The following is a 25,594-nucleotide window of genomic DNA, read 5'->3' as shown; positions in this document are numbered from 1 at the left end:
ACTCACTGGAGCAAAAAGCCAAAAAGGCACAAAATACCCTCATACCCTCCACTTTGGAATGGGAAAAAATAAAAAAAAATAAATAAAAATTTTGGATCTGCTCCTTTCACCCTGATCTGCACCACAATGTAATGGGTTCTTCTCTGGCCCATGACCCATCCCTCCACCAAGCTGGGTTCAAATTGGGTCAGTACGGGGGTGACGTACATGAGTAAAGACATAACCTCCTTGGCGGAGGTAATTAATCTAACATGGCACAGTAAAGCTGTCCTTAACTTTATCCTTATAACCTGAAATGCCTTCTCTTGATGGAAATTAGCTGCAGAAATGTAGCTTTCCACCCTCAAGCCAATCCCACGTTGCAGCGCAGAGACGTCCTTGTAAGTGATTCAGTGGTCCCTGGGAGCCTGCCAGCATGTTTGAATGATTTCAGTTTGTGTGACCTTTGCTCTGTGTCGCACTGCTAAACATTTTGTCTCTGTTACATCATGCTGTTACATTCATCACTGTCTGCGTGCTTTTCTAATGCAGCAATCCAAGTTCACATCATCACCGTCAACCTGTCAAACACGGCTCCTCTATCAGAGACTCTGTCTGCTCCCTCCTCTTCGTGTTGGACTGTCCTCCCTCTCATCCTGTCTGACAGAAAACACATCAAGGAGACTCTGCTGAACCTTGATTGGGACTGACTGAGACCTTGATTACAATGAGTTCATTTCCCTCTCATCCACGCTGAGCTGCTGCAGGGGGGGGGTGATGGGTAGAGGAGCGCAGATCCTTGTTAAAGCTGCATAATTGAGAGGAGAGGTTAACGGACAGAGCAGGTCAAGATGAGGGCTGTAGTAGAGCGTAAACCCACTTTACCACAATTTGTTTGCAAAAGAGTTGAAATGATAATATTATTTGAGCTGACATGTTACTTTCAAAGGGTTTTAACTCAGATAAGAACCTTGAAATAAATTATCTGCATCATTGTTTAAGGAATCAATTTAAGTTCAAGTACTAACACAGTGACCACACTATTTTCTGAGCATAGAAGCTCTTATATTTACTGCTCTTAACAATTTAGCGGATATTTATCAGTCAATTGACTGTTTAGTCAGTTTGTGTTTGTTCTTATTTACTCTCATTTTCCTGAGCACAAAGGTTTCGCTCTGAATATTCCTGTTTAGAGAGTCAGAATATGGAAGGAGGGGAGTGAAATTTATACAGACACCCTCAGCACCTGATTTATTACAGCACACGTTGAAGCAGAGGAAACTATGCGTCACTGTTTTTGTTGGTCGGACACAGAGAGAGACAATAGCCAGGTCGAAACAGTGAGAGAGAGAGAGAGAAAATAAGAAATTGTGGTGATGCATATTTTTGTGGCCCCTGAAAGTAACTTGAACCAGTCTTGGTAAACATCTCCCTTCACTGTCCAGCAGCTCTTTGCTTTTGTTAACACTGGACTCCAGAACAAAACTTCTTGTTCCCCAGAAAATAAATTCCAGTAGTTTTAGGTGACCTCTCCTGACCTTTCTTGTTGCACTGTTACCATTCCAAAGCATGTACACAAGAAGGAAACTTTAATGGGAATGAATGGGTTCCATCTTAGAACGCAGGTCCATTTTTCATAATACATCCAGATGTACAGTACTTCCCAGTTTTTGTGCAGTGTAATGGACATTGCAGCATCTTGCAGTGCTAGTGGGGTTTTACCTTGGATGTCCATTGCATATAAATGTCCCCTCAAGGCAAGAAAAAGACAAAGAAGGACAGACAGAGAGAGAATGCAATGGAAGTAAACATTGGAAGGTAGGATGCAGTACATTCATTAAAATAAGTGCAGCCACTAAGCATCTGTTCGCACATCGATCAGCTGCTGATGTGTTTTCAACATGCTTGTAAATCTGTCAAAATATCAGCAATACAGCTCAAAACAATTTGACTTCTTCAAGGCAAGGTCCACTTAGCAGCTTTTTTCAGAACTTTCAACCTAAACCAATGGACTTCATCAACAAACAGATTAATTTTTGTCAAAATACTGTTCACAAGACCAAGTAGGAACTTCTATGTTGAACCCTCAGACACAAACCATGTAACATTCAGAAAGAGAAACAACACAACAACACAAAACGCAGCAGCTGAAGGGCAGACTGTAGTTTTAGCTTCTGGAATGTTTTTGGTTTTTTACCCAGAGAGGTGACAGAGCTGTGGTGTTACCAGGATACAGGACAGTCACATTTGTTACTTTTGTGTGTGTATTTCATCTTACATCTTACAAACAAATAAATAAATAAAACTAATAATTGACTTACTTGGCACTTGAGTTAAACACAATATTAATACACAAGAGTTAGAGATCCAAGGTAAGACGGAGAGACCATTAACCTCTGTTGACATTTAGAATTGATATTGAGAAATTAAAAAAAAAAAAAAAAGAAAGAAAGATGCTTTTAAAAAAATACAGAATCCATTTGTGTTCTTGACTCTTGTCAGTACCAGACGTGTGTCCCTCAGTTACTGTTGCTGGCTTCTGAGAGGCAGTGTTCACACTTTCTTTATTTACCACTATATCACAGGTTCAAACTATTTGTGTGAAATCCAATAACCAAGCTTTTTTTTCTCTTTCTCCTTTATAGCGCGACTTCAACTTTCTGGATCGCCAACCCCAATAACAACCTCATCAACTGTGCTGCTGCAGGCTCAGAGGTGAGTTTCTGTGCTCCAGCTTTTCACTTTCTCTTCCCTCACCTCCATCCCCCCTTCCCCCCATGTCTCTCCAGGTGGAGGTCTGTCTCATTACCGAGTTGCCAGGTCAGATTAATGGCTGTGTACACCTATTAACTTTAGAATCAAGCAGACAACAGACAGAAGCACTGCAGCACTTTCACTATGATTGAGTGCCAATTATGACCACACTTCTGGGATTTTACAAGGATATGTCGGTGCAGAATAGAATCTCATTTATCCTCGCCAATGTAATAACTTTTCTCATTTGCATACCTGCAAGAACAACACAAAAACAGACGGGCTGACACGCGGGGAGGCAAAGCTGGGGCCGCAGCTACGTTTGTGGAAGTGTGCACGCGTTTATGCCAGAACAAAAAGACCTCTACATGAATCTACACGTGTGCATGGGTTCTTTGTTGTTCTACATTTTCTCTAATTATAAAAGGAAATGTGTAGACAGTCTATTTTTGTGTATACAGATGTATGCAAAAGTCTGAGCACCCTCAGGCAAATTCTATATTTTGCTGATTTTTCATGTGAAGTAAATACAACCACTGCAGGCAAAGATGTTAGAAAATGAACCTTCTTCAAATGGGCTTAAATATTTCTGTCAGTTTAATCTACCCACAGATGTTATACTCAGGGGACAGTGAGGGGGGCCGTTCCAAAAGCTTCAGCTTGTGTTTCTCGAAGTGGTCCGTGGTGGATTTTGAGGTCCGCTTTGGATCATTGTCCTGTTGTAGAAACCAGCCTCTGTTCACTTTCCGTTACTTGACTGACTGCAGGACATTTGCATCTCTGCATATGCAGTGAAATGGTTTCTTCTCTCTGTCCTCTGAGATCAGGTCCTTCTCGTTGGTGAACCACCACTCCTGTCTCAGTTAAACCTTCCCTCAGGTCTTTTGCAGCAATACACAGTTTTAGATAACTGTTTTCTTAACCGTCCAGATCTTGCCTTGCCTTCCACAGTTCCACTTAACTGCTATTTCTTAATAATATTTTTCGACAGTGGAAATTTTAAGCTGGAAGCTCTTTGGTATCTTGTTACAGCCTCTCCTGTAGGCATCCGTTGGCTTCATTTTCAGATCCTCAGTCAGTTGCTCAGAGGAGCCCGTGGTTTTTGAGTGAGAATTTAACAAGCTTGTAAATTGTCATCAGCTGTAAAGTCCTAACAAGTGAATTAAGGCCTGAGGAGTTAATGAAGTTCTGAGTGTTTTACAAGTTGAAGAGTTTAACTTCATGTTATAAAAAGTAACAGTTTAAATGTTGTTTCCTGCAGTGGTTGTATTTACTTCTTTCCTCAAAAATCTACATAAAATGGAATTTGCCCAAACTGTTGTATAAAACCATAAACTTGTGTATGTGTGTGTGTGTGTGTGTGGTTTTCCAGGAAACAGGTTTCTGGTTCATCTTCCATCATGTGCCCACTGGTCCCTCAGAGGGGTTGTACTCCCCTGGACACACTGAACACACACCTATGGGCCAGTTCATCAACAACAGAGCCCATTCGAACTACAGGGTGAGTCTGAGGATGAAGGTGGGAGGAGAAGGACTGGGACTAACAGTGTACTAGTATAACATTTTCACACTACAGTTACATTATTATCACCACTGAACCATTTACTGCAACAGTGTTACTCTCAGCCAAAGTATGTAACATAAAATACACATAAAAACGACATAAACATGAGTAAGATGGTCATTAAAGGAACGGGACAGTCTTTGAATAATAGCATATTGATACATTTATAACTCATTATTTTCTGTTTTAGTTTAGAAGAACTCTGTGATTTATCAGCTTTTATATTCAATATTAAAAACACTGCATCGCCAAGAGATAAGGAGAGAGCAAGATGTCACATGTGACCTGCTGTGGAACAAAGAGAGGGAGAGAAATAGGTGAAGAGTGCGAATAACAAAATTGAGGACAGACAACAGAAAGAGAGGGAAGCGAGCCTGAAGAGAGGGATGCGATGGAGAGGACAGGAGAGAGTTTAGAGGCGCCTGTGGCATCGAGAGCAGCACAGCTCGAGCAGAGAGAGATTTATGAGGCGCTGGTGGAGGGGAAGTGTTGTTGTTATCTCCCTCCTTTCTCTGCCCCCGACAGTGATCTCTTTTCTCTCCCATCCTACCCTTTCCTTCCCTTTTTCACTTTGAATTTGGATCATCTTAATGGGAGCATAACTCATGTCACGCTGCCACCCCAGGATGTTTGTGCGAGGAAAGGTCACGTCAGGGGCTGCAGGTGGGACACTAGCCAAGTAGCACGGTGATGGTGTCTTTGTTTTGAATCAGTAAACTGACTAATGGGTGGTTTTTACCATTAGCACTGTTTTTATTTTACATTCAGTGAGGTGTCCTGTTTACCTCTAAATGGGGTGTGTCACCTTACCTTAAAGCTCGATTCAGAAATGTTTCCAGTATTCAAATGGTCTCATGTAATGTGGTAAGGGTTGCATTATGTTGCCAAACCCACTGAAGATCATACATAACTTTGCAGCTCTCTCCAGCCTTCAGTGTCTTGTAGCTCATTATTTTAGTTCTCCAGCTTGCACACTATGTAGCTACCTCCCAATAACTCTCACCAACATCCACCAAATAAAAACTACAGAACATATTAAACACAATAAGTGTACACTACCTGCTCAGCATCAAACAGCAGTGAGCTGGAGTAAAAACAGTCGCAGGCCAAGCAAGTCACACATGCCGCAGCTAAAGAGACAGAGGAGTTAGTAGACACCAGGCCCGAGCTCAGAGGAGAGTGATTATTGGACTCACATGGACCCAGTAGGATGTTGCTGTATTTTTGCAGAATGTGAAAGCTGGTAATTGACCTTTGTTAAGCCATTCCCCATTACTCTTACTAACTGATCAAGAATTTCTTCCTGCTGCTTTAAACTATCGCACACACAAACCTGGTAAGCTTCTGTTCCCTTTCTGACCTTATTAAACAAATTCCCATTTTTGAGATGACAGCAGCTACCCACTTACATTTTATTACCAGAGTGAAAAGTCAGTAGGTTAAATGGCAGCGTTAAACCTACCACAAACACTGTCAGGCCACAGAGTGTTGTAGGATATTCACTTTGACTGAGAGCAGCTGTATCTGATTTAATCTGCTCAGCCTCTAATTAAGACCTGATGCCGGCCTGTTCAACATGTGTCTGGAAAGGACCACAAAATAAAAGTGTAAGTCCTCTGCTACTGAGCTTAGGAACAATAATAAACATGCAGTAATGGTTGTGGAATGGTGACAGTTTGGTTAGGTTTAGGCACAAAAACTGTTCGGTTAAGTTCAAGAAAAGCAGGTTATGGTGTGGGTTAAAATAACTGCACAGACGAACTATAGGACCATTTCTTACACGGCGACTGTCTCCTACAGGACGACTGTCACCTATAGGTCCTTTGTACATGAACAATGCTTTATTCTTTATTATTTATGCTCACTGTCTTACCCTGCTGTGGATTATCTTCTTTCTCTTCCAGGCTGGAATGATCCTTGACAATGGAGTAAAGACCACCCAGGCTAACGACAAGGACAAGAGACCCTTCTTGTCTCTGATTGGAGCCAGGTCAGACTCCTCAGCCCTGTAAATCTCCTCATCCAATAACAAACACCCTGCATGACAAGCTGAAGTCACATCACACCCAGTATAATTCAGCATGATGGCTCTGCAGTCTGTAATGGTCACGTTTCCTGTTGATAACTGGAAAGCTGAAAAAATGGTGGTTTGGCACAATATAGGACAACAACAGGGAGTGTCTCTTTAAATCTTACTCAAGTAGAAGTGAGATTACTTTCATTGAAATCAGCTGAAGTAAAAGTACAACAGTAGAATACCAGCCTGTGGAACAGTTAGTCCCATGTGATCAATGTGAAAGAACCAGTGTGTCATCCTGACCTCACCGTTTAAGAATGAATACACCCTCACACACCACTCCCTCTTCAGTTCAGTGATGCTCTTGAAAGTGGGAACAAGCTTTCTCACAGATTGCCTCGGCTGGAAAAGGCCAAAACCAAGTCCTGAGTGCTCGGGAACAGCAGAACTGTTCATACTGAGCACACAAGTTTGGGCATTTTATATTTATTTAGATCTGACTAAATGTGGCTTTTTTTGCTGAAACTCTTGGGGAAAAATATAAGAAATATATTTTCTTGCAGAATGTTACAAGTTAACTATAAAATTATGTTGCTGAATTCTTTAGGTATGGCCCGCACCAGGATGCTGACCCCTTCAAACCCAGAGTCCCTGCTCTCATCCACCACTTTGTAGCTTATAAGAACCAGGACCACGGAGCCTGGCTGAGAGGAGGGGATGTCTGGCTGGATGACTGCCAGTGAGTACTGCATGCACATGCAGATCCAAGGCAGAAATTAAGTGAATAAGTAAACGAGTGAATGAATATACACCCACCGGGCACTTTATTAGGAACACCTGTACACCTGCTTATTCATGCAGCATTATTCCATCAGCCAATAATGTGGCAGCAGTTCATCAGTGCATGAAATCCTGCAGACACAGGTCAGGAGCTTCAGTTAATGTTTGCATCAATCAGAATGAGGAAAAAGGTGATCTCAGTGACTTTGACCATAAAGTCTCATGACAGTAGTGACAAAATCTGTCCACAGATAAATAACTCAAAACCATCTCTGTGGCAGTTCCCACTACAGCAGCTGTCTCCAGGACCACATTTTGCTATCATGACACACACATACTCACAAAGTGGAAATAATACCTGCCAAGCTGTCACGGCTGGTAAACATCCAGTGAAGCAGCAGCTCTGAGGGTGGAAACACCTTGTTGATGAGAGAGGTCAGAGGGGAATGGTCAGACTGGTTGGAGCTGACAGAAAGGCTACAGTAACTCAGATAACCACTCTGTACAACTGTGGTGAACAGAGAAGATTCTCAGAATAATGTCCATCAAGCCTTGAGGTGGATGGACTACAACAACAGAGACCATGGACCCAACCTGCCTTGTGTCCACAGTCCAGCCTGGTGGTGGTGGTGGTGGTGGGATGGTGTGGGGAATGTTTTATTGGTTCACTTTGGGCCTTAATACCAATCAGTCATGGTCTGAATGTCACAGTGTGTCTGAGTATTGTTGCTGACCATGTTCATCCCTTTATGGCCACAGTTCACCATCTTCTAATGGCTGCTTCCAGCAGGATAATGCTCCATGTCATAAAGCTAAAGTCGTCTCAAACTGGTTTCATGAACATGACAGTGAGTTCAGTGAACTTCAGTGTCCTCCCCAGTCTCCAGACCTGAATCCAGTACCATGTCCCACAGGTGTTTTGAGAGCAAAGGGAGGCCCTACATAGTATTAGTGTGGTGTTCTTAATAAAGTGCCCGAGAACTCTATGAAGTTCAGTATGAAGAACTTTCTGCCGAATGTAGTTGAAAATCATTGAGAGTTTCATGTAACACAGGTCATTTTTTTCTGCACATTTAATGACAGAGATGAAAGTGAGAATCTTCTAACGTTTTATCTCCATCACACTTTGTGTGTTTGTTTGTGTAGGTGTGTGTATGTGTGTGTGTTCTCTGGAGCCTCAGATTGTTACTGTGGCAGCAATAATACTCTATTTTTCTTGTTTAGATTTGCTGATAATGGTATTGGCCTTACTCTGGCAAGGTAAGCACCCCCTCACCCAAGAAAACAGATTTTCTATTTTTATTTTTTTCACAAGCCATAGTTTTTCAAAGGCAAGTCTCCAGAGTGTATACATTTTAAAACAGCAGCTTAGTGTTTCACTGTGTTCAGGGTAAAGGGAGCTTTTGCAAAATGATGATGTAAACCAGGCCATTAAATTAGTAAATGAGAACAAATATATTGTAAATTGGGCTACATAAAAAAAAAAAAAGAAAAAAAAAAAACAGTGCAGTCCAGTTAGGAGGAGACTGAAGAGAGCTATATAACTGGAATAACTGGCTGTGTCTGCAGACGTCCAGTCACAGTGTAGAAGTGAAGCCAGTGATCTAACTGTCATTCATTTTAAATGTTGATGAAGCTGATCATACAGCAGAGCTGCTGTCGTTAACCTGGATTTATGCTGATTTTGTCAGACGATGATCTTACCAGAGGAGACTCTCAAAAAAAAAAGGAATCACCATGCAGCAGAAGCCAAGAAATCATGACCTTTAGTATCCCTTTGATTCTACCCAAAATGCAACTCTTCGACTGCTTGCCTGCCAATACCCAGCTCTGAAACTCCCCAGACCCATTTTCTGTTTTTCAAATCCCAAATAGATAATCCTGATGGCATCATCAGATTTATTTTCTCAGACTTGACAAAGCTCGTCTTAAACTACTGAAGATGTTTCCCAGGGAAATGCAAAGAACTTAATGTTAGTTTCACCTGTTACATCCACTTAAATAATGAGATGAATGAGAGAAGACTGGCTGAATAGTTTTCAAGGTTCTGTGTGTATATCTGCATTGCTGAGCATGGTCATATCAGCAGGGGATTTTGAGTGTTAATAAGTACACAAAGTACATGAATAACAGACAATGCTGCTTCAGCATGCAGGGACACTGGAGCCAACCAAGACTGATGTCGTCCTTCCTCTGCTGACACTGACCTCTCGGCTCAGCTGCTCTTTCAGGGGATTGAAACTGTCTTTTTTAAACACAAAACAGACAAACATGGTTACACAGAGAAAGGCAATGCAGCAGATGTGATGTACATAGAGCATCCACCTAAGACTAAAACAATGCAGTAGTTTAATAGTGTAGCTGCAGTTAAACTGGATGGTAGATGGATGTAGTGTACCTTCTGTGCTCCGCCCCACACTGTTGATTCAGAGAAATGCAGCAGAATAATGCTTCACAGTCATTATTCAGAATGGTTTCAGCTTTCAGGTTTCGGATTTTCCAGTTCAGCAGCCATATCATTAACGGCTGAGGAGAGAATTTATAAATCTACAGATTTACCATTTATCTTTTGCTCATTACAAAAATAATGTTTTATCAGTCTCCTTTTATTGTTTTTACTCATTGGTTGTGTTGTTTTGTATATACTTTTGTCACGACCACTGATGTTCCCCTTAGCTGAAGTGAGAAAATAAGATCCTAAGAACCAACTCTCACAAAAAAAGAGAAATGAATCAAAGTTATTAATTTGCACCAAACTGACCTCATGTTGCGTGTTACTTCCTCTTCCTCATGTGTATCTGTATTTCTTATTCATTTTAGTCCCTGTGAACTCTGACAGCAGAGTAATGCTGTCGTGGCTTTTCTGGCCTGATGGTGTTGATGCTCTGCTTGATGTGAAAACAGAAACAGGCTGTCGTTGTTTATTTGTTGTTGTTCACATCACTGAAATGAACAGTTAGAGATGACATTTGGCACAGAAATGGCATAAAGACCCATAATTCACCTGTGCTGGATTCATTTATTGTATTGTGTAGATAGACAATATCACTGTTTACTACTCCTGGTGCTTCCACACTCTAACCCTCCCAGTGTGTGTGTGTGCAGTGGAGGGACGTTTCCAGATGACGACGGCTCCCGTCAGCAGGTGAAGAACTCGCTGTTTGTGGGTGAGAGCGACAATCGCGGGATGCCACTCCCTGACAACCGGCTCTGGGGCCCCGGGGGTTCTGACCTCAATAGCAGGACCCTGCCACGTGGCATGTAAGTGACAATCATCATCTCTTTTAGCATTTTGTTTTGATTTCACGACACACAAACTCTCAGCAACTGTATTTGCTGCCACGTCAGTTTTGAGTTATGTGTGTCAGGAACACACTATACCATACATACTGCTATACTACTACTGTATCATATATGATTGGACAATGGGGAAATGTTGTGGGAGTGGTTTGACCAGCTGTGGACATTTCTCTACCATGAAAACTTGCTGTCACTGCCATCTTTTTTAACTGGCATTAATTCAAACTGACCACAGCTGCTGTTGTTCATGAAGAAGCAAAGTGAGAACATTTGACGGCCACTTTTCAAGCTCAAGTGTTTAATACTCCGAAGATAGATTTTGGGTGGAGCACCAGTTTAATAGAGGCTGGTATGTGTGAGAGCTGGACTTGGTATGCTAGAAATCAGTCCCGTGCCCCGACCCACTTGGCAGAGTAAAGAAGGAATGTCTCAACAGCAGTGTTTTTAGAGATTCCTTTATTGTGTGGGAAAAAAGAGAACTCCAAATAAAGGGTTTCTGTCTGGATGCTTCATCTTCAGCTTGACATTCTTTGATGCAACTAGATGAACTCAGGCACACCGTTGTGAAAGTGCTCTCACGCTGTGACGTGCTGAACATTTGATGAAGGCCACTGGATAGAAAAGACTTTCATCAGCATCCATGGCAGGGAGTCGTGCACAAACTTTTTTTTTCCGCACTCAAAAAACACCAGAATGTGAATTGTGGTCGTTAGTCTTTTTTTTTTTTTTTTAACTTTACCACCAATTACCACTGTCTGACCTTGAGATTCATTCAGACAGAATGTTCATATCATCTTCAAAACTGACACTGACTTTTTCAGTTCAGAATATGAACATGAACGTGGCACAAAACCTGTTAAAGCTGCCGCCAATCAATAATTTTAGATCAAATGACTGTGAATAAATTTGAAATGTGTCACTTCTTTCAGCTCATTGTTTTAGTGTTACGGCCAACAACTTTACAGTTTTGTTTCAGTCTTAGTGCTCTCATCAGCAGTGTTTTTAGGTTTAGCTTATAACCACTGTCTTATTTTTGAATTAGTGGAGACTAAACCAGAGCTAAAATAAGAGTGACTAATGAAACTCCTCAACAAGCTAAAATTCACACCTAACATTTACAATACTATCACCTTATAAAGTTGAAGATGAAGATGAAGTTGTGGCCAGTCAAACCAAAACAAGGAGCTGAAATGGGCTAAAAAGCTTTGTAGATATGAGGGGGACTTCACGATGATAATACTCTGTAGGTTAATCATTGAAGGCCAGAGAACGATAAATAATTAGGTTGAGGTCAGGAGCCTTTGTGCCTTCCTGTCTGGGACATAGAAATAAACAGCCACTAAAGAACTTCTTCTGTCTGTACTTCAGTATCTGACTTTAGTCATAATTTCATCAGTCATTTGAGTAAAATAAAATATGTCAGTGATGAAAGTCAGTTTTCCACATTGGCCTAAATTCTTCCACTTTTTCCCAAATTCTACTGCTGACATTGTCCAAGCTGACAGGAGTTCAGCGTTAACACATTTGCACATGAGCCAGATTTGGTTCTTTTTTGGCTTTTGTCTACTTTAGTCCAATTTACTGCTTCTTATCTACTTCAGAGGATCCAGTGTCAACATCTCTTTGTTATGCATTTGTCACACTATTGTGGATAGAGGTTATAGTGAATGGAATGAAGCTAATGGGGTTTTGTGTGTGTGTGCATGTGTCTGTGTTTCCCTGCAGTGATTTTCCTATCCGGGGCATGCAGATCTACGACGGGCCCATCAATGTGCAGAACTGTACATTCAGAAAATACACAGCGCTGGACGGACGACACACCAGCGCCTTTGGCTTCAGGCTCAACAACTCGTGGCAGAGCTGCCCCAACAATAACGTCACTGACATCACCTTTGACCACGTACCTGTGAGTCAGGTTCTGTGGGAAATATGCAAAACACCTGTATTCATATTGGTGGAAAACACACTCTGGTTTTACATTAGAGAAGCAAGCTGAAATATGGCAACTGGGCTCCAGTCTCAGGTTTTAAAGGTACCATATGGAGTTTTTTTGACCTCAAGAGGTGCTGTTGAGCATAGGCAAAAATTGATTTGTGTGGGCAAAAAAAAAAAAACCCAATAGGCACCTTTACATCACATCATTACATAATTCATTGTTAGTGAGTTAAATCTGAAAATATTCATCTGATCCTTTAAAGTTTTCTCAAAACCTATGTTTTATTTTGTCAGCTCCATTTTGTATGAAACTTTTTTTTTTTTAAAGTGAAACAGAAAAGAAAATGAAAAACTGGACAAGTCTGAAATTAATCACACTTACACATGGAAAGTATTTTTAAATGTAAATGAATGAAATTTATTTGAAGCATTCTGAGCTCATCACCACCAGAGGACCCCATTTCCTGTAAACTGGAGTTAAAAATCAGATCACGCTAATCTAATCCTTTCCTTGGATACGTTTTTGTGGAAATGTTTGAAATGTTGTTTTAAATTAGGAAAAAATGGAGGGGGTATGTAGAGTATTTGGAAATGTGCATATGAGCTTCATATTGATGCCTATTACCTTCCTCTGTAGATCACATCTCGGGTGTTTTTCGGGGAACCGGGTCCCTGGTTTAACAAGATGCAGATGGATGGGGACAAGACGACCATCTTCCACGATATCGATGGCTCGGTCAGCGAGTATCCCGGAGCATTCCTGGTGAAGGAGGACAACTGGCTTCTCCGTCACCCTGACTGCATCGACGTCCCGGACTGGAAGGCTGCTATCTGCAGCGGGCACTACGCACAGGTGGGCGTCGGCCTGGCTCACACATTCACAGATCAGATCACAGATCAGCCTTCACAAACATAACATCAACTAATACCCTGTTTGGTATTAGCTGATTAAATACATTTCTAAGTCCTGACCAAAGGTTCTCTGAAATCATAAACAACTTCATAATACAAAAATGGTGCACAATTGAAACTGAATTTCAGCCTGTGTGCTATATATATTATTTTATTCATATTATTACATGACACTCTGTACTCATGGGTCAGACCAGACCCCAGACTTGAGATCAGCTTCAGTTTGATCTCAAGTCATGTCTGGATCTTGGACAGTTGTGAAGCTATCATGGTGACAAAGTCTGTCCACAGAGAGACAGACATATAAACTTCATCAAAGCCACTCCTGTGGTAGTTCCTGCTACAGTAAGTGAACCACCTTTTGCCATGATGACACACACACACAGAAACTCACAAGGTGAAAATAATACCAGCCACACTGTCGGGGCTGGTAATAACAGGTTCACCAGAGATGTTAAACATCAGGTGCTTGGCCCACAGCGAGCCCTCTAACTCTCTGGTTGTGTTCTCTTCAGATCTACGTCCAGACACGTAACCCTGCCAACCTGAACATGCACATAGTGAGGGATGAGTACCCTGATCGGCCCCTGACACTAGAGGGCGCCCTGGGGAAGAAGAAACACTACCAACAGTTCCAGCCGGTGATTACACTGGCCAAAGGCTACACCGTACACTGGGACCAGGCGGCGCCTGCTGAGGTCACCATCTGGCTCATCAACTTCAGCAAGTCAGTGGACACATGAGCCGTACCTGTAACAGCACACAACACACCATTATGACAAACAACCACCTTTACACAAAGTACATTACAGTATACACAGCAGATACTGTTTAGGTTGTTTGTCCGGGTGAGGATCCTTTACTTCATTTATAACAGACAGCACACAGCAGATTAAAGATCAGATACATACAAGCTCAAGCCTTTGTGCTACACAGCACAAAGGCCTGCAAACAATTACTAAAAGTGCTCATACACACACACACACACACACACACACACACACACACACACACACACACACACCTCAGACTAAAACTAGAGCATGCACACAGTGTAACCAATGTTAGAAATCACATATGGTGTGTAAACTTTAAATACACTTCATGTTGGATGCAGCAAAATGAAAATACAAATAATAGCACACTGCCTCTGATGTTTCTCAAATAATCATATTTTCAGATTTCTGACACAAGCACCACAGTTTGTTGAGTCTCTCAAATCAGTTATGATCCAGCTCTGTAATGCTCAGACTGATGGGAGAAATTAACTTTTCCTCACTGATGTGATGCAGTCGCCTCTATCATCAGCAGCTCTAGTGCACCGCCCTGTTGTCACTTTAATTTGACTAGAACCAAATGACCACTTGGAAAACACTCTGTCCTTTTCCATGGGACTGTGGTGTGTTTACGAATGAGATTGTTATTATATAATTACTTGCCCCAAAGGGTTGTTTCCAAGGTTTGTGGCCACATAGAACCTGTGTGGAGAGCACAGAATATGAAAATGAAGTCTGAACAGGTTCTCATTTCATCAGTCCTACACTAGGTACTAGATACTAGAGAGGGTAAGTTACAGGTAAGAGCACCATGCTGAACTGCTCTGCCCCCTGAGTAGAAGATAATAACTTATGAAAACAAGACAATAATTTATGTGTACTAGCTCCACATGTTGTGCCCAGAATTATATTGATGATGACTTGTTCAGACATGATAATAACTTAGTGTGTAATTGTTGTGATAATTTCTTGTCAACAAAAGTTATTATCGTCGCACACAGGATAATAACTTGTTGTCATTAGACTGATGTATTGGTTACACAAAATATTGTCTTGGCACAAAAGTTATTATTTTGTGTTGCATAGAAAATAATAACTTGCACAAATTGGTATTTGTGTGGAAAAGATAATCAGTTGTGTATACGAGGTTTGGTACGCACAAGATCTAATGACAAAATCATCTTTCAGAGCTCCATATGTATCTATCATTAGAGGAACTTGATTTTTATCTTCTGTTTGATAAATACAACACTGAACAAGAACATTTGGTCCCAGAGCAGGGGATGTGAAACCTAGTTTGGCCATTTACAATCTAATTGTAAATACAATGTGAACATTTGTGGAAGATGTTTATTTTATCTTAGCATGGATCTAACAGTGTGTCTGCACCAAGCATTTCAGCCGCGTGTTTCAGCTGTTCATCAGTCTGATGGAGCTTTGTGAAGTGTCATGGACCAAATTTCTATACTTTCTGTACTACTTTGTGTGATGACAGGTGGTTGCATGTGTGGGCAGATGCTAACCCCTGTCCCTGGTGGTCTGGTGTCAGATGTGAACACGCTCCTGGTTTGATGCCTTTGACCTCTTCCTACTGGAGGCTTGTTTTGGTCTGGAGTTCACACACAGCTGACGTTGCCTCTTTCCTGTGCTGTATCAGTCTCTTGTCCAGGATCCTTGGTGTTTCACTGACATAGTGTTCCCTACAGCTGTCACATGTGGTGTCATGACGATGTTTGTCATACACCACCCCAGTCTTCCTGTCTTTGGGGATCCTCCTCTCTTTAGGCTGAACCAAAGCCTTAAAGAAGCAAATGTACTTCTCAGGTTTTCTAACAACTTTCCAAACCTGACAATCCAGCAAGCTGTGGATTTTTCCTTCATCAGACTTCTGTGCCTTCTGACACTTTCAATGTGTACAACTGAGAGCAACAGCATACGAATGCCTTAGAGGAGAGGCTGTTTAAAAGTGTGTGCCATTAATCCTATTTGCATGGATTGTATAATCAATCATGTCTGCCTACAAAGACACCCAAAAGACACAGAATTCTTGGACAGAGATCAGGGAGGCAGTGGGATAACAGCCAGGAGGATGACCCCCTCCCCCTCCAGAGCAGAGATAAGTACTTACATGTTCAGATGGGATCAGAAGACACATGGTTTAATGTAGTTCTCTGAAGGATGCTGATAAACTCCCTGCCCCTCCCTATGTACATGTAAAGGGCTGCATGTGTGAATAAAGTTATATCAAGCATTTTGTGTGACGCCAGAGGGAGGTTAAATAGAAATGGGTGTTTAGTTCGAACAAAGCGAGCTTACCATAACTCCGTAGCCTGCTCCTCATCTCTGCTTTAGGCTACATTAGTCACAACTGGCATGGCACACTCCAATCTCCAACCATCATTCTGTGATTGAGTTGAACTGTGGGTAATGTAGGCAGAATAAGAATGCATGGAATAATAAAAAAAGATACTTAATATTCTGATGCATTGATTTTGATACTTTACAATGTCCATTGTGACTCCTCAATGTCATGGAAGCGCAGTGCTAAATTGATGAAGTACTCTTTTAAAGATGTGAAAGGGTTTTTTAAAGTCGGTTAGGGCTGACTATCATTAATCATTAGAAAGATATGATTGACCCTAAAGAGTTCACTATGCTTCAAACAGTGCTGTCTGACCACGTCTGAATCCAGAAGTATTTATCTCTGTCCTGAACGGCCACACTCGAGGGTGGAGAGAGAAAGCCTGCTGTCGCCAAGAGGGACAAAGCATGATGAATCGTATAGTGGATCATCAGATACCAATGTCCTCCTTGCACTCTGCCTTCCAAACAGAGGCCGTCAGCTCATTTCTTCTCACTCCTCTCACTCCTGTTATTTATGAGGATTTACCACAGAAATGGGGAGAGCCTCACTTGGTGCTGGTTGTCATTTCAAGCATGTCAGCTATTCCCCATAGTCTGAGTCCACCCTGACAGGGACAGTGTGGAGCCAAAGCAGTACATTTCCATGGTTGATGGTGGATGGTTCGTACAGCAATGGCCCCATCTACAGGCCACAGAGGAATACAGCAAGTGAGACTGACACTGCAGAAAGAGCTGAAATATGATTTGTTTATTTTTGTCTGAAAACAGCTGTTGCCTGTTTTATAAGGATATACTGACTGAAAATGGTATGATGAGTCATCCTGTCTTGCATTGTTCAGTATGATATATTAAAAATGAAGTCACCTCCTGCTGATTTGAAGTTTTGCTTCACTGATAAACAACATTCAGGGTTTTATGAAGACAGAGGTTAAATTTGGTCATTTAGTTTGAATAATCCTCAGTTAAAATGCATATAACGACATCCTGTATGCTGCACAGCCACTTAGAGCAGTGTATAAAGATGCAAGATGTGTAGTTGTTTGACTGCTAATGCATAATTTAGATATGAAGATAAAGTGAAAGCTATGACTCACTTGTATGCTTGTCTAGTAATTGCAGTGTGCAAGATCTTTGAGTATTGTTTGCACTGATTTAGATCACAGTTCCCCATAGACCAGTGTCTTCACATCTTGTTTTGTCCAGCTGACAGTAAAAACTTATACATCCTCACAGTGGAGAGTATGTTTTACATTGTTCTTTCAAATGTTTTACATGTTAATTATTTTGTTACATTTGTAGAGTTATTTTTCTATTTATCCATTAATCAACTAGTTCAACTCTATTCACAATTCATGTGATATTCACCTGATTAAATAAAGGTAGAAACAATCAGGTGTGTGCTGTTACAATGAATTTTGAATTGGAGATTTGCTGTGAAATGACATCAGTACTTACTTTTTACTGCTCTGTTTGTTGTGCGTCAGAAATGACTGGATCAACGTGGGCCTCTGCTACCCACAAGGCACCACTTTCACCGTCATCTCCGACATCCACAATCGCCTGACCAAACAGACCCGCAAGACGGGCGTCTTCATCAGGACGACACAGAGGGAGAAGATCCATCACTCCCACCCGACCAGAGGATACTACTACTGGGAAGAAGACACCGGGTCAGACACTGTGACACGAACAGTTTAAAGAGTATTTTTTTCAGGAATTGCTGGAACCAAAGCACAGCTAAAAGGACAGTTAACACTGGGCGTACAAGTCACCATATGGCCAGAAAAATGACACAATACACAACTTTATGTCCTCAGTACAATAATTTCATATGTTAGCACAGATAAATCTGTGTTTCACTGTCTTTTTTTTCTGTGGTTGCAAAGTGTGACATCTAAAGTTTCACTGTGTGGATTGCCTGCAGCCTGCTCTTCCTGAAGGTAAAGGCCCAGAACGACAAGGAGAAGTTTGCCTTCTGCTCTGTCAAGGGTTGTGAGAGGGTGAAGATCACAGCTACCATCCCTAAAGGCAGTCCTCCCAGCAACTGCATGGCCAAGGCCTACCCCCGACACACCGAGCTGCCCATTGTTGATGTACCCATGCCCAAAAAGATACCTAATGCCAAGCAGGTGAGGAGAAGTGGTGGTGGTGTGTGTATGTGTGTGTGTGTGTAACTTTAAATTTCTCCTGTGTATTAATCACACCTCTGTTCCTTTGCTTTTTCCTTCTCAGCACTCACCAGACCACTTCCTGGAGGTCAAACTGGAGTCCTATAACACCCGCTTCTTCCACATCAAGGAGGACTTTGCCTTTACTGAGGTATCGTCAGTCTCATTCAGTAAAACAGTTACAGTCGCTTTGATTGAACAACTTAGACTGTTACTGAGCAGAAATTGGTTTGACTGCTTCACGCATGGATTATTGCAGTTCTTTATGCACTTGCTGAAGTAAACAAACCAGAGTACAGTTAGTCAAACCGCTAAAAGTAGCTGAGTTAGTGATTTTACCTAAGAGTGCAGTGCTGTCACAACTGTCGAGTAATTGGCGGACTCTGTTGTGACAGGTGAACGGGAGGAAGCTGTACCAAGCAGAAGACGGGGTGCAGCTGACAGTAATTGACGGGCATGATGGGACGGTGGTGGAGAGCAAAGGCTTCAGGAACTCCATTCTACAGGGCATCCCTGCACAGATAGACAACTACGTCAGTGGACTGAGAGACGGGTAAGATGCTGCTCCTCTGCTGCTCCGATCCAGCTGCACTAAAAATACCACTGTTCAAGATTCTTCATGATGTTTTACCACCATGTTGTGGCAGATTGTGAGCTTAAAGGCACACGCAGCTACTATCAGCTAAATGTGAACCCTAAAATGATGTGCTGTCTCCCACTCTTTCTCTAGCTCTGTCGTTCTCATGACGTCTAAGGGCCGTCTGGTTACCAGAGGATCCTGGACTAAAGTCCTGGAGAAACTTGGAGCAGACAAAAGCATCAAATTGAAAGGTAACTAATTATGTCTGTACCAAGGTCTATGGTCAAAGTGGAGCATTTTAGCACGAGTGTACTCTACCTCGAATGCTTTTGGATAAAACATCATTTTCAACAGAAATGCAGTAGATGGAGCCGTTGTTTCATTTTTTCACAATTTTGACAGTTTTAACCATGTGTCACAAAAGATTTAATGAAATGTAAATTGTAACCAGCCTGTATGATGTATGTGCTGTGGTACAAAGAAAAAAGTGCGGCATTATGAATTGCAGCCCTCTGAGGCTTCTTCACACTGGTAGCACTGTGCTAAATGTGAGGCAGGGAATTGCGGGGGGAAAAAAAGCTGACACTGATTATTTCTCTTTAATGTCATTTGGCCTCCCTGCAGATAAGCTGGCATTTGTGGGGTTCAAGGGCTCCTTCCACCCTGACTGGGTGCATCTGGAGGTGGACACTGAGCGAGCCAAGGTCCATCAGGTCCTGCCTGTCCCCGTGGTGCACAAGATGAAACTATGAGTGGCAGGCGGAGTGGGGAGGAAAGCCAAGAGACCATGTAGCCCCAGATACTGACACATATACCCACTCCCACCCCCCACCCCCCATCCCCCCCAAAAACAAACAAAAAAAAAAATATGCATACACTGACACACACTAACACACACACACACACACACACTTCCAGCACTGAAGAGCCGGTTGCTCCAAGCCATTGGTCCAGGATCAAGTGGGTTTGGTGGTCAGAAAAAATGGTGTGATTCAGTGTGTTGAAAAGGGGGAAGACCTTTTCCCAGAGCCAGCACTGCCCACGATGAACTGTATCTGTGTAAGAGAGCCACCATCAGTACAGCGCTTTAAAGTGACAGCACACCCTGTGGCAGCCATGTAGGAGGTCTTCAGCGATTTAGCAACAATGGCTCAGAACAACCAATGGTGTTTGCAGAAACTTGGTTGTCTCCACAGACATTAATAGATAAGATTGGTACTGGTTCTGTGTCTGACTGAACACTATCATTGTGTCACTAACATTGTTATTATGTTTACATAATGTTAGCTTGCCAGCTAAAGTAACCATAGGGTTTGGTCATGGACATTAACTTAGTTTCATGCTGACATTAACATTGGCCTGTTTGCTAAATTATTCAGTAGGCTTATTAACTCAGAAAAAGCCAAAAACCTTAACTGCCTCTTCCCAAGCAACAGCTAGTAGAGCTTTGGCATCAAAACCGGGGCTGAACACAGTCCAATCTTTAATCATCTGTACGCAGTCTGTTATCTAACTGACTTTGTTATTGGTTTACCCCAGCACTCTGACATCTACAGCAAGAGTGTTGATACCCTTTGGTGTCATTGTTAGATGGGACTGTTGAACGATGCTGTTAAATGATGGTCTTTAGTTTGGGCTATGCTTGGAATGAACGAGTTAAACCGCACATGTCTAAAGGCAACATGAACAGTCACACCTGATGGTGGACGTGCCAATGGTTGTATTGGCACACACCTTTGGTCATTCTCTCCGGAAATACGTTAAAGGTCTTGCAGGCATTTTTTACACAAGAAGTGACAGAATTGTATAAAGACTGGAAAAACAAGAGCTTTAGAGATGTGCCTGCTTTCACACCTCCACACTGGCAAATCGCTGGTTTGACTGAGTGGGATTTTAACTTTTTGAAAGCTACTAAAATTGTTGCTTGTTTTTAGTGGCTGGCACTTTTGGACACAGTGGTTTCACTTTACCAGCTGTGAGCATCGGGGGATACTGAATCTATGTTGCCTCTGGTTAACCCTGTGACCAAGGAGGGAACATTCATCTAGTGTAGACTAGTTTGTAAATGTTATTTGATCACATCTGAAGGCAAACGTCTTTTTAGCTGTTCCTGATGGCCCCTTTAAAGGTGCAGCATAAAGCCTCTCTTCATGGAGAGGATCAAGGTATAATAATTCTTTCAATGGGAATAATGATACACACTTTCTTGGCAAACAAATATTACTGGTGTTATATTTGTTTGCTGACACAGAAACTGATGGAAGTAGTTGTGTGAGAAATGAAAAAAGACTGAGACACAGAGAGTTCAAACCCAGGGTTTTAGCTGCGGAATTAGAGTGCTCACATAGCTTGGAGCTGCTCACCAAGACAGGGACATTTTCAAAATTGGATCTTTTGGAAGTTTTTGAATCCTCAAGTCACAAAGGGTTTTTGTCTGGTCTTTTATTAGCTGGAATGGGTAGTCCATACGTCCTTCTCTGGTCAGGATCACGTTGGCAGGAGGATGAGCAAAGTAGTCCAGATGCCCCTCTCTCTAGCCACATCCTCCAGCACTTCTGGTAATCCCGAAGCCTTCCCGTGGCAGATGGGATATATACATATTCTAGCATGTTCTGGATCTGTTCTGGTGCCTCCTTCCTTTTGGATGTACCTGACATTCTTCCAAATCACATGCCTGTACCAGTTCAAATGACTCCAGCTCATAGGGGAGCACCTGGGTCTGCACCTAGTGGGCATGGTTTATAAGACAATGTGAGGTTTCAATTATTTAGGCTAACCACCCACAAGGGAGGCCCAAGTGTGGAGTGTAGGAAAAATATCTTGTTCTGCCCCCAACTCAGTCCCCGCCATGCATAATTCACAAGCACATGCTCTCTCCACTGAAAATCAAATTTGTTATATTAGTGACTGCTTCAGACTCCCAGGGCCTCCTGCTTGGTTCCACAGTGAGATGTTAAAATAGTTTGGGGTATGATGTCTAACCGGTAGCAAAGTCTGTTACAGTTGTAGGCAGAGGCTCTGGGGTAGCTGGAGTTACAAATCAATCTAACCACCTACCAAGGACAATCATATGTAGATATTTTGTATTAGCAATACAACCTGATTAAGTTATAATTAACAAATCTCCAATATTTTCAGTGCCATAACTTGAGAAAACTAGAGATAAGGTACAAAGATCATGGTCATGGATGGATTACTGAAGGGGCATACCAGGCACAGGGCCAGGGACCTATCAATCAAACAACCACAAAATGACCATAAATAGATGCAAAAGGACACAAAGAGACACAAAATGAAGCAGAACAACTACAAACAGATGCAAAATTACCAAAAGAAATGTAAAGGACACAAAAAGGCCATCCAGTCTTGTTTGTTTGTTTGTTTGTGTGTGTGTGTCTCAGAGTTCAGGTTGGCCTGCAAAATGTCACTGAGACACAAAGCTAGTACAAAAGGAATATAAATGGATGGCTCATGTCTTTTTCAAGTCTTGGTGTCTTCCTCCTATGTAGGAGGTGTGAGAGTCTATGATAATGTGAAAACGTGTCTTTTACATGCCTTGAGTCTCATAATCTGTCCATGATCAGGGCAAAGAGGTTCAGACATTCAGTTTGTCCTCAAACAACCTTCTTTAGCATGAAAGTTACAAAGCAAACAGTTTGACTGAGACACATTTTTAATCAGTTTCAGTCCACAGTTAATTTGACAGCTCAGTTTTTTTCACAACTTCCTGCATTGGAGCACTTGACATAAACATAAATTGCTATTACAAAGATCTGTGTATGATTGAAGTTCGTGGGAGACCGGCCCTTCATTTGGAAATGAACCTGAGATTTTTGATTATTCACTTTCACACTGATCATTTAACCTCAATCGTTTTCTAGAGTCTGTTTTTTCTGGCCTGGTTGTTTGATATCTGTGAATTACTAACTACTGGCCAATTCTCCCATGGACCTCCACAGTGTCAGCCATGGTTGCTGGCAATTTATGATGCAAATGCAAAGCTTCTAAATGAACAGAGGGTACAAATACTAAGAAAGTGTGAGCTGGCTAATCAAACGCATGTAAAATGTGTGTGCATCACCGATCATCCTCCCCATGTAGGTCTCTGTGACATGTGACAGATTTAGGAGTTGAGTGGGTTTACTCTCCTGGCTTGTTTGACTAAACTGTTTAAAGAGAGAAAAGAGAGAAAGAAGAAAAAAAAGAACAAAAACATTCCTTGCTCTGCATCCAGACCAGTGGTTGTTGACTTGCTCCGTTTCATTCCGAGCTCTCGCTCTCTTGATATTGTGATGTTTTCCTCCCATGTATTTTTCACATCATCAGTGTTTGTGATTCATTTGTCTGTGTTTTTTGGAGTAAACCAGCAAGAAGCCCATAACGATACAAAAGATTCAAATATCCAGTGAATGTTAAATCAGGGAGTTTTAAAATGTGCAATTTCCCCATTTCAAAATGACAGAGAAATCTTTGTTCCAATCTGGCCAGAAAAAAAAAAAAACATTTCCCCTCCCTTTGCCGAAATAGCTGGTCTTTTTTCGGAGGTTGTAGCGGTAATTTAGTGTTTTGTATGTTTAATGTGTTTTTAAAAATCCACAGATTGCTAAGAGATATATTTTATACTTATTTATTGTACAGACACAGTCGATCCGAAATCTGCAAGGGACATCTTTTGAGTTGTAATGTTCTCACTGTCCTGTACGTACACTGTATGTAAGAAACATTATAGCTCCATTTTAAAAGATTTGTAGCAGACACTCACAGCATACATGCATATGACTCATATGGTATAGTTGGCTTGTAATAACTGTACATCAAATGGATGTGTTGTATATGTGGCTTGGGCTTGTAAAGTGACGAAACTCCATGACTTTGAATTTCTTTGAGGACTTTTGTACAGAAATAAATGATGATGAACAGTTTGTCTCTGTCCACTCCAACAAAGTTGGACAAAGGTTTTCATGATATGATATATGCAAACAATATACAAAAAGGGGGAAAAGAAAGAAATAAGAAAGAAACAAAGAAATAATAGGATAAAGAAGGGAAGAAAACAACAGAGGTCATACAGTAACAGTGTATCTAGAAGATGTTGTTCAAGTGGCCGTAAAGGCTTATTCACTTCACAGGGGAAAAACAAGGGTATTGCGCCACAGTGTCTACCACAGTGCCTACCACTCCTTTGCCATTCAAACATCTTTTTGTCTTCAATTGTTGCACAGTTCTGGAAAGAAAAAAAAACAAATAATTAGTTTTTTTGTCCATCTTTCCGTCCAAGCAGTGGTCAACAGCATCTGGCTGCAGCCCCAATGGTCAGTGTTGTTTGGCCCAAAGTTCAAAATATTTGAATCCAACCCCCCCATGTAATAAAGGTTAATAAATGTGAGAGTGGGTTTGGGGAGAGAAAGAGAGAATAGAAGAGGTGTGCAGACAATCATAGGAGGTGCCCCAGCAGCTCAGGCCTATAGCAGCATAACTAAGGGATGGTTGAGGTGACTCTGAGCCATCCCTTACTATGCCATAGCCCTACTATGAGTATTAGTCCCTCAGTGGAAAAATTGCATTTAGCAACAGCAGGGGTACAGTACAGTAAGTGAAAGAAAAATATAAGTAAGAGACCAATATGGCCAGAACAAGATTAAATAAGCACTATTCCAACAGTAGAATAAGAGAATAAACTAAGAAAATAGAAAATAGCTGTTGTAAAAAAACATACATACATACATAAATACATGCATACAAAATGTGCCAAAAAACGTCATAGTATAGTAAGGCGTTAAAATGGGCCCAAAAAAAAGTCATAGTATAGTAAGGCGTCAAAATGGGCCAAAAAAAGTCATACTTTAGTATGACCTCAAAATGTGCCAAAAAACGTCATGGTATAGTAAGGTGTCAAAATGGGCCAAAAAAAGTCATACTTTAGTATGACCTCAAAATGTGCCAAAAAAAGTCATAGTATAGTAAGGCGTCAAAATGGGCCAAAAAAAGTCATACTTTAGTATGACCTCAAAATGTGCAAAAAAACTTCATAGTATAGTAAGGCGTCAAAATGGGCCAAAAAAAGTCATACTTTAGTATGACCTCAAAATGTGCCAAAAAACGTCATAGTATAGTAAGGTGTCAAAATGGGCCAAAGAAGTCACAGTATAGTAAGGCGTCAAAATGGGCCAAAAAAAGTCATACTTTAGTATGACCTCAAAATGGGCCAAAAAAACGTCATAGTATAGTATGACCTCAAAATGTGCCAAAAAACGTCATAGTATAGTAAGGCGTCAAAATGGGCCAAAAAACGTCATCGTATAGTAAGGCGTCAAAATGGGCCAAAAAAAGTCATACTTTAGTATGACCTCAAAATGTGCCAATCTTGTGAGGCAGCTTGGCTGCCTCTGGGGTTTTTGGTTGTTTTTCTCCTTTTGTTTTCCTCTCTGTGTGCTTGTGTGGCTGTGTGTCTTTGGTGTGGGTGTG

The 25,594-nt window shown here is 41.5% G+C and overlaps 1 protein-coding gene across 2 annotated transcripts in view; it reads left to right on the top strand.

Annotated features, from left to right (window-relative positions):
• The window catches only part of LOC121179337 (cell migration-inducing and hyaluronan-binding protein-like), a 140,703-nt gene extending 117,031 nt beyond the window's left edge, over nucleotides 1-23,672 (top strand). For both annotated transcript variants that reach the window (XM_041034128.1, XM_041034137.1), the window contains 15 exons: nucleotides 2,625-2,694; nucleotides 4,106-4,234; nucleotides 6,202-6,287; nucleotides 6,922-7,053; nucleotides 8,319-8,354; nucleotides 10,200-10,355; nucleotides 12,120-12,300; nucleotides 12,967-13,182; nucleotides 13,757-13,968; nucleotides 17,866-18,051; nucleotides 18,306-18,510; nucleotides 18,614-18,700; nucleotides 18,945-19,102; nucleotides 19,280-19,380; nucleotides 19,754-23,672. In XM_041034128.1, coding sequence (XP_040890062.1) covers nucleotides 2,625-2,694; nucleotides 4,106-4,234; nucleotides 6,202-6,287; nucleotides 6,922-7,053; nucleotides 8,319-8,354; nucleotides 10,200-10,355; nucleotides 12,120-12,300; nucleotides 12,967-13,182; nucleotides 13,757-13,968; nucleotides 17,866-18,051; nucleotides 18,306-18,510; nucleotides 18,614-18,700; nucleotides 18,945-19,102; nucleotides 19,280-19,380; nucleotides 19,754-19,881 — 2,083 coding nt within the window. In that variant the 3' untranslated portion in view covers nucleotides 19,882-23,672. The remainder of the gene's footprint in view (nucleotides 1-2,624; nucleotides 2,695-4,105; nucleotides 4,235-6,201; nucleotides 6,288-6,921; nucleotides 7,054-8,318; nucleotides 8,355-10,199; nucleotides 10,356-12,119; nucleotides 12,301-12,966; nucleotides 13,183-13,756; nucleotides 13,969-17,865; nucleotides 18,052-18,305; nucleotides 18,511-18,613; nucleotides 18,701-18,944; nucleotides 19,103-19,279; nucleotides 19,381-19,753) is intronic.
• The last annotated feature ends 1,922 nt before the right edge of the window (nucleotides 23,673-25,594 follow it).

Source organism: Toxotes jaculatrix, chromosome 1 (assembly GCF_017976425.1).
Source record: "Toxotes jaculatrix isolate fToxJac2 chromosome 1, fToxJac2.pri, whole genome shotgun sequence".
NCBI classification, from domain to species: domain Eukaryota; kingdom Metazoa; phylum Chordata; class Actinopteri; family Toxotidae; genus Toxotes; species Toxotes jaculatrix.
Note: the sequence above shows the minus strand (reverse complement) of the source record. Positions and strands in the feature narration are given on the sequence as shown.